The sequence below is a fragment of the Penicillium cosmopolitanum genome, assembly GCF_028827165.1.
Source record: "Penicillium cosmopolitanum strain IBT 29677 chromosome Unknown utg000011l:1.0-3548175.0:1.0-3550911.0, whole genome shotgun sequence".
In the NCBI taxonomy this organism is placed as follows: domain Eukaryota; kingdom Fungi; phylum Ascomycota; class Eurotiomycetes; order Eurotiales; family Aspergillaceae; genus Penicillium; species Penicillium cosmopolitanum.
In genome coordinates, this window is record NW_026622681.1 from 3,487,616 (window position 1) to 3,496,335 (window position 8,720).

An 8,720-nucleotide genomic window follows, 5' to 3' on the forward strand; every position below is an offset into this window, starting at 1 on the left:
GACATAGGAATAGGTCGAGTAGGTCGAGAGCTGGCCTCGAGATGGAAGAGCCCATCCGGAAAATCTGCTTGGCCTCGGTTGGCAAAAGGCTGGCAGCGCCAGTGGTGTTCTATTACATGTCAACTAGGCTCCCATTTTGCTACTGGGAAGATTCTGACCTTGAACTCGATACTTTCATGCCCCGAAGGTTCTCGGAATATGCCATGCAGGTTGGCGGTAGTGTCATCCCCAGAGTGTTTGGGGCGCTGCCGCTGTCTTTTAATTGGTCGCTCGGTCGATGAAGAGCGATCTGGTGCGTCCATTTTCTTTATGTACGAAGTGAGCTGCATGGGCTGGGAGAAGAGAATCTTCAGAGGTTTCTTATATGCTATCATGACAGAAGGCACGCGAAGCCCAACATGTTCTCCACACCCGCAATTATCAGCTTCTTACCCGGCATGGAGCTCTATAACGACGCATGTTTCAATCTAAGCCCGTTTACCATATCGCATAGATGAGGATCAGCAACAGGGTCGCTCATGAATTGATGCAGAGAGAAACATTCTGTGGCAGTATCTATACTTGATTACTGTCGAGCTATCAACGCCGCGTCCTATGACGGTTGGCATTATTCTCAATCCATCAAGTTCCTGGCCTTCCACCATCCCATTCCACACCTCCGCCGGCCTTTCAATGCAGTTTGTATCGCCCTGCTATACAAGTCTTTTGCTGATTTTTGAGGAATCCACCGATTCTCCATTTTAATGATGAGATTGTACTTGTACTTCGACGGCTGCGGAGATCATTGACCCGCTTCTGGATTGCCTGCCGAATTGGACCCTCCTCGACAAAATAAAGCGATGCCCACAAACTGGTAAGCCTCATTCTCGGGTCCTGCAGCAGCATTTCAACGACCACCAAGTGTCCGCCTTTAACTGCAAGCAACAAAGGATCCTCGAACCAACGATTCTGGTGGTTGGGATCAAACTTTGGGATGGCGCAGTAAAACTCGCACCATCTCCGAGTCGCCCGCCCGGGCGGCGAGACACACAGGCGGTGTCTTGGACGGTAACAGTGCTCTGGTTAATTGCCAGAGCCTCGCCCTGCCGGACCAAGAGCTTTACCGCTTCCAAGCGGCCGTTTTCCACCGCTCGACAGAGGGGCGGATCTGCCAACTCGGTCGCATTGATCTCTAAGCCTCCCTTGTTCAAGAGCATCGCCATCGCATGAGTGCTGCCTTTCGCGGCCGCCGCGGAGAAAGGAGAGACGCCTGCCACACAGAGGTTTGGGTCGATGCCAGGTATCTCGAGAAGCCCCCGCAGAGCGACAGTGTCACTCCTTGCGACCGCGTGGTGCAGCGAAGTGGAAGGCGATTGGGTCTGACCACGACCACCTACAAAGTTGATATCAATGCCACCCGCCTTTAGCAACCTCTCGGTCATTTCGTCGCGCGATAAGAATGTCGACAACCAGAGCGGAGTGTTGCCGTCTTTGTCTCGACAATTGATACTGGCACACGGGTGGCTCAGCAGCAATTCCACCACTGCCAGACGCCGACATCGAACAGCGAGGTGGAGTGGAGTATCCCCGTTGTGATCCTGAGCATCCAAAGCCAACTCCTTCTGCGTCAGAAGTAGCTTGACAGCGTCTGCGGATCCATGGGCTACTGCTTGGTGGAGCGGCAGCTCGCTGTTATCAGTTGTCTGATAACCAGCGGATGGCCTGTAGAAAGAGAGCGAGTGCCTAGCTTCCTGTGGGCCTACAAAGATCCACTTCATGGACGGCCGGCCGATGCGCCATGCCCATGCGCGGGGTGACTTGCCAAAGTCATCTGTAGTGAGAGGATCGCCGCCGCTGGAGAGGAGCAGACGCGCCAGGCCTGTTTTGCCCCACCAGACCGCGAGATGGAGGGCCGTTCGTCCTCGCCTGTGCGGGAGGTCAACTTGTAACTTTGGGACCTGCAACAAGTTTTGTAGCACAGAGCATGTTCCGTATGTGACGGCATACCACAGCGCGCTTTCTTGCGCCTGGTTTTGGAGGTTGATATCCAGCGTGGGGCTTTCCAGCAGGAGCTGCAATACGTCATAGGATGAGTACTTGAGAGCCCTCATCACCGGGGTCTTCCCTCGAAAGAACGCGTTCACGTCTGCCCTCCGATATAGAAGTCTTTCGGCGAGGTCAATATCGTTGTTCATGGCAGCGAGGCCGAGCAAATTGCTGTTTTGACATTCGACGTTGATTGCAAGTATGGCCGGCTGTAGCCTGGCTTGGAGATTTCGACATGATCTCGCAAGAGCAAATTTTTCGCTGCTCTCGAGATATGCTGCAACTCTGTATAAGATTGGATTTGGTAGACCTCGCAAATGGGGCTGCTTCTAGTTTAGTATGTAGTTGCCAACGTAAAGTACATCCGTTACGAACCATAATGAATATTGGGATGGCGAGCAAGGATAGGGCAATAGAATCGCGCGTAGAGTTATAATGGCCTCGTGAAAAGAGCGGCCAGGTGAGTTATATCGTTCGTCGTGCCGCTACACGGCAATCATCGTGCCTGAATCCATCAGGGCAGCTCCTACTACAAGAATGCGTCGCGAAGAATGGAAATTCCTTGAGGCGGATTGTAATAGCAGCACTGCTAATGCCCCCAGGATTGCTTTCATAGTTCCTAGGAGAGCCAGATATTCCTAGGCACTACCTTCAACCCACCATGGGGCTGGTGCTTGAAGCAATGCACTCTAGATGCAATGAGACTACAGTGGAGCGTTCAATGTGAATCTTGGTTCTGATTTCTACCTTCAGTCTTGTTTGAGTGGCCGTGAGGGTTCATCATCGCTCCGTATCGAAAGCAACTCGTCGAGGTTCTGTCCAATAGACCAAGCCGACTATACATCCCGTTCGTCCTCTATACGAAACACCCTCACCCATATGGGCCCTATCATTTGACCTAACAGCATTTTGTTCCGTTTGGCTTTTCTACCCTTCTCTAAGGCCAAGAATCCTTGCATGCGTGACTTCTGTTAGGTGGGCGAAATTCAGTCAATCAGTCATTTTGACTCGTCTGAATGACCGATTCTCTGTGACCTCGCCAATGTCTACTCGAGCGCCAGGAGATACCGGAAACTTACGTCAGTGACTCCCATCATGCTCGCGTAAGGCTACCGAGAGAGGATATTGACCAGGGCACAGAGCTCAGTGAACAATATGCAGCCTGTCATGGACCATCCACTCCGTGTGAAAGTGAGCTACAACTCTCATTAATTGTCGTGCTGTTACGAGGGCAGCGAAACGCCATAGCAATGTGAGGGTGATTTGAGACACGACTTGCTCAGTCCATATACTTCCGTCTTTTGCTTCTCGGCTCTTGGGCAGATGAAGCTGTTTTTCTCTCGATCCGCGGCGGACCCGAATGATCGATTGGCCCGTGCCTGTGTTGGACATCAACGAGAAGCTGATCGCCAACGACGACGGAATGCCCGGTCTCCGCCACTGCTAGGGGATACACAGGCTCCGGTATTAGACCGTACAATGCCGACCTTTCGTTGAGTGAAACCATCGCGTAGTACTTTTTGAATTCATCCAAGTCTGCGAACAGGCATTGTTTGGTCCACTGCGGAACGAACTGCTGACGACACCCGCAGACTGCAAGGTTCGACGAGTCCGGAACTATATGGCAAGTATCAGAATTCATAGCTATATCTAAGCGAGGATCAATCGAGGCTTACCTGGGTTCGGATGCAGAAGCTCCCGCTTCATGCTGATACAGTTTTCCTCGTGTAGTATGACATGATACGCCGCCCCATCCAGGCCATGCTTCCGAAACAGCTCTGTCTCGCTGTCTTCCCAAGCAACCGCCAAGCCGCCCTTCGAGGGCGTCAACGTGATCTGGTGTGGCATGTACCGGAGTAGACGTCAGATATGGCGCATATACCTCATCTCGGTGGTCCGAGGGGTCTGAGAGCCCCCAAACACCGACGAGATGGAAAGAGATAAGAGCTCCTCAATGACGTGGCCGCAAAAGAAGAGTTCGCGCTTTCCACTTTCCTTCTTCGCACTACGAAGAATCCAGTTCCGACACGACGTTCGCTGATGTGTATCGTCAAAGTCCAGCCATCGGCGGTGGACCTTCAGTGTCCTTTGCTGAGGGTTATACACAACATCCGCCCTACTATCGAATCCTTCGACATAAGCCACTTGAATCCCCTGCATCGAATCCAATAAGGCAAAGCATACTCTCAGTCCCTTCCGCACAGTTCTCGAGAAGGTGGTACTCGGGGGGCTACAGACCTCGGCATTATGGAAAAGCATTGAAAGTTCTTCCGCAGCACTGCGGATAGGCGTAGTCGACCGCAGTAGGCGCCACAATTCTCGCGACAGCTTCATGGGCTTTTTTCCAATGGTCTCTCGTATCATGTTGACATCCTAGATTTGCGTTAGCCTGTGACAAGGGATATGGATATTGGACTTCCGACAAACCTGGGCTCCGGATGCTTCGCAATAGAAAAAGTCCTTGCCCTTGGACTCGTGTAGCAAATACGTCCAGATGCGGGATATCGTCGAGGTTAAGAGCAAATCAGCAGCCAGACTAACGTCCATCAGCGCTGGTGTCTTTCGGAGGAGGCTCACGTATATCGGAAGAAGGACGGCCTCGTGCGTTTGAAGGGCGGACTCCCAGATCCGGCACACTCGCTCTGCCAGTCCATGCCGGTCCATGAGCCATCGCCGATCGCGATTGAATTTCCCCTCGGTAAAGTTATAACCAACTTTGAACGGGTAAATCGAGTTTGTTCCAGAGATTAGCACGCCGTGGGCATAAATCCTACCTAGGAGATTTTGGTCAAAAAGCAGGTCCCCGTGGCTTGTCTCGACAACCGAGGACGGGTAGGAGAGGCCACGAATATCCAGAGATATTTGCAGCCACTCAAGAACTTCTTCAGGTGCCACCGGCCGACCCTGGGTGGTGCGTCCGGGGCCGATGAGCACGGCAACATCTCGCTCGGTCTGGAAGCGCAGTCCCGCAATATCCTCGGCCCAGTCCGTCCGGGTGGACCCAGATTGGCGCGATGGGGTGATGGTACAATGGAGGCGAGACTTGCATGGCTCCCGCAAATGAAAATTCCAGGAGCATCGGCTTGCTGCCACCTGCAGCCTGTACCCATCCCGGGACAGCGCCACGGCTGCCAGCTTGAGTCCGTCGCCATGGGAACCCGCCAGTTGGTTCTGGTCGCCCTTGGTAGTGAAGCCTAACTAGACAGCCTCGAAGGGAAATTGCAGGCAGGCGTTCGCCAAAGTGACCCGACTGGACTTTTTGTCATACTTGATGAATCCCAGGGATCGGCGGCCCTTGGGGTCCACGGGGTCTGGTACCAAGACGGCGTAATGATCGCAGGCGTCGACGAAGTACGGCCGGAAGGCGATTCGATCGATCTGGAACCGTTCCAATATGGCGTCCTTCCTGTTTTAGGATTTAGCCTCATGATCCGACAAGATGACAGACACGTACCAATTCTGATATAGTTCCCGAAAGGCATCGGCAGAGATCCAGTGACTCACGTAATGAGGAGAAACCCCAAGCGAGACAATTCGCCGCGAATGCACAGCAGCTGGAGATGATCCTTGCTGGCACTGAAGGAGTTCGCGTTCAAGTTGCTGATTCGCGTCAGTCATCTCGCGGCTATCGTCTCTGGAGTCAATTTCCATTCGGTCGGCCATCCTTTTGCAGGGAGGTGTCCCCGAGAACCTAGGCTCTTGGTCGACTATTTAAGTCCCGTCCGTTTGTAAATCTAGTGCATAGCTCTGGTACTATTTTCCATGGCCAGCGGGCAAACGGTAACCAACGTCATGATATCAAGATAAAATCAAGCACAGGGTCTTGATGGGAGAACGATGATCAACCACCACCAATCGTGCGGCCGATTGCGCCATCCCTTCCACCTAGGTGTGTGTATCATCATGGGCCGTGCCACAGATTTTCCATCGCCGCCTGGCTTCGAGATGGTATGAGGATTTTGATCATATATTGATGTCTTCAGTCATGGCCTTGCGACGATTCTGCATCGTCGACAGTTGGTGCTCAACATTACGCAACAGTTACACCCAAGTTGTCGACAAGAATCAATATCTTTACAGAATTGGGGTGTGCATCAATTAATTCAAGTCATCTTGTTGAGATGAGTCCACGACACGCTGTTTCTGGCCGACTCGCAGACTGACCGCGGTGGTACTCGTTTCACCCGCGTCACCAACGTTGACGAGCCAAATGATTTGTCACGAGTCATCTGGGCCAACCAGGGGCCTCTGGTGGGTCAGCGCTTTCCGTGATTCAACCATCTTAATGCCCAGTGATGGTCCCTGCCAACACATCGCAAAATTATTTTTGCTTATCCTTAGAACTTAGCATATGTTCCTCACCCGTCATCATCCGTCATCACATATCTTCAATTTTAAGCTACCGAGTACTACCGCACGCCCATGATTCTATAAATTGAGATGATCTCTGCCTTGCTTGAAATATCCGAGTCAATTGTGGCACTTCATTTTGAAAATGCCAGAGAAAATAGAGGAAAGTGACAATGAGATCCTCGAGGTCCTATCCAGTTACGGAGACCTTGATATTGAAGAGACGGATGACGATTCTACTTCTACGGAAGGTGAGATGTCGGAAACCAGCGAGGATCGCAGATTTGTGGCATCAGAGAGCGATGATGCCACATATTCCGACGAAGAGTCGCTAGGATCCAGTTTTCCCTGCATCCCTGAAGAACTCAAAGATCAATTGCATTTGCTTCGAAGCTCAACTGCAAAACCTATCCTCTTAGCGCTATAATGACAACCAGAATAACGCAGCAGTTCTGTCCAGGGTCTTTGAAACCCATCAAACACATTTGAAATATTGCGTATGCGGAATTCATATTTGCACGAGTGTTGTGAGTCCCGGAAAAGCCATACTTTGGAGAACTCTTTACGTCCGGTCCATAATTATGAACTTGGAAATACGCCTATCTGGCTCTGTTACACCACTTAAAAATTTTCAAATCAAGGACGTCTGCATCGAAAGTTTTCTAAAATCTTATCTTTCGGCAACATTAAGCAGAAAAAGTGACTTCTTTTTTGGACAGGAAATGGCCCTCACTAGACACAGTAGCGTATCGTGTCTTCCTGATCATCCGAGTATCTATATGTGACACGATTTCCTTCTGTATAATCTAGGCTGATCATCATTTATACAAGATGACTGATATGAAATGGTACTGGTATCAACAAAGGAAAACGAGCTGCAGGTGCCGTTTCTTTCAAGCGAGCCTGAGCAGTTAATTCCCAGACTTTGATCACAGTAAAGATTGAAGTTGCCAGCCCATCAATGGAAAAAGCAAGATGTACCCCAGAGTACCAGCCATAATCGATCCCATTGTGGCGTATAAGCCCCATGATGTCTTGAGCCAGAATGTTCCTTGGCTCTCAGCTGCCGGTGTAGCAGCCGTTTCTGTTCCTGATGGCAGCTTCACGGGAGATGTGATCATAACTTGCTGGGTGGAGATTGAGGAGCTTAGTGCACCTGTTGTAGATGATGTCGCGGACATAACTGGTAGTGCCATCCAGTTGAGGTCTTTCGGAGCGAGTGTGGCGTGAACCGAAATTATGTTGGTAGCATAGCAGGATGCGTAAGTTGTTCCGGTAATATGACACGACAGGGACGCGGTGCTGCAATGGTTCATTAATATCAAAAATTCTTTGAGTTTATCAGAGTACCAACCTATTCTTTTTGTTGACATCCACCAGCTGTACGAAGTCCTTCTTAAGGATAGCCGTCATTCCTGCTTCGGAAACGCCGCAGTTAGGCGCAATGACGGTTTGAGGGCAAGTTACAAGTAGTGTTGTCGCTTCATTGTCCTAGGATGTAGATAAGAAGTTAATTCGGATTCTTGTAGTCTAATATCTCGGCATTTCCTCACATGCGGTAGATAAACATACCATAGATAATATGCTCGCTTCCAATTCACGCCCTTGAAATCCCGGCAATAGAAGGCTGACTGTTTGTCCGAGAATTGTTGCAGCTGCACCAAAAAAGAATATGCAGTAAGTGAGTAACATTTCATTCAAATTTTGGCCGTCTCAAGCTTCGGAGGATGACTGTTTCAAGTTCGGACACTCAATCTGTCAAATCAGAGGCTTGATATACTGCCGATAGTTGGGATGGCGGACTATAGTATTATGACTGTGAAATCTTGATTTTCTTCAGCAGGAGCCACGCGAAATCCTAAAGATGTCTCTTGATAAACGAGAAAGCCAGACTCTATCAGCAAGGTACTGTGGGAAACGTTTGCGGTTACCTGGGAAGATCCTGTTGAGTGACCTCACACGGCCGGTAAATTTTGGAGTCTGAGAGTTTTTTTTTCTTTCAAGGATCCTTTGATAGGTTTCTTAGGGGTTTTGAGGTTCTATCTGGTAACTTGTACACCCCTTTAGCGGCCGCAAAATTGTAAAGGGAGCGGTACGACCGTAGTCAAAGGGCGCATTAAAACTTGTACCGATGATTGTCTCTTGAAGTAGATAGCCAAAATTATTGTATTAATTTTATGGGAACAATAAAAGCTTGCGGCATGTTAGCTACTGATAAATGAATAGAGCCCGATTCAAATTTCCACGACAACTCATCACAAAAAAGTCTTGATACATACATTTGGCATGAGTTCTTGAGCCAAGTCAAGATTTTGATGACTTTGTAAAACGTATCTGAAATAGAA

General features: G+C 50.0%; 1 protein-coding gene across 1 annotated transcript; it reads right to left on the reverse strand.

The window, feature by feature from the left end:
- Positions 1–3,888: 3,888 nt before the first annotated feature.
- N7509_012759 (uncharacterized protein) lies at positions 3,889–5,688 on the reverse strand (the record flags this gene model as incomplete). Its single annotated transcript, XM_056637396.1, has 4 exons — positions 3,889–4,398; positions 4,453–5,205; positions 5,272–5,431; positions 5,480–5,688. 4 exons carry the CDS (start codon positions 5,686–5,688, stop codon positions 3,889–3,891), a joined length of 1,632 nt encoding a protein of 543 aa, XP_056483426.1.
- Between the last annotated feature and the right edge of the window lie 3,032 nt (positions 5,689–8,720).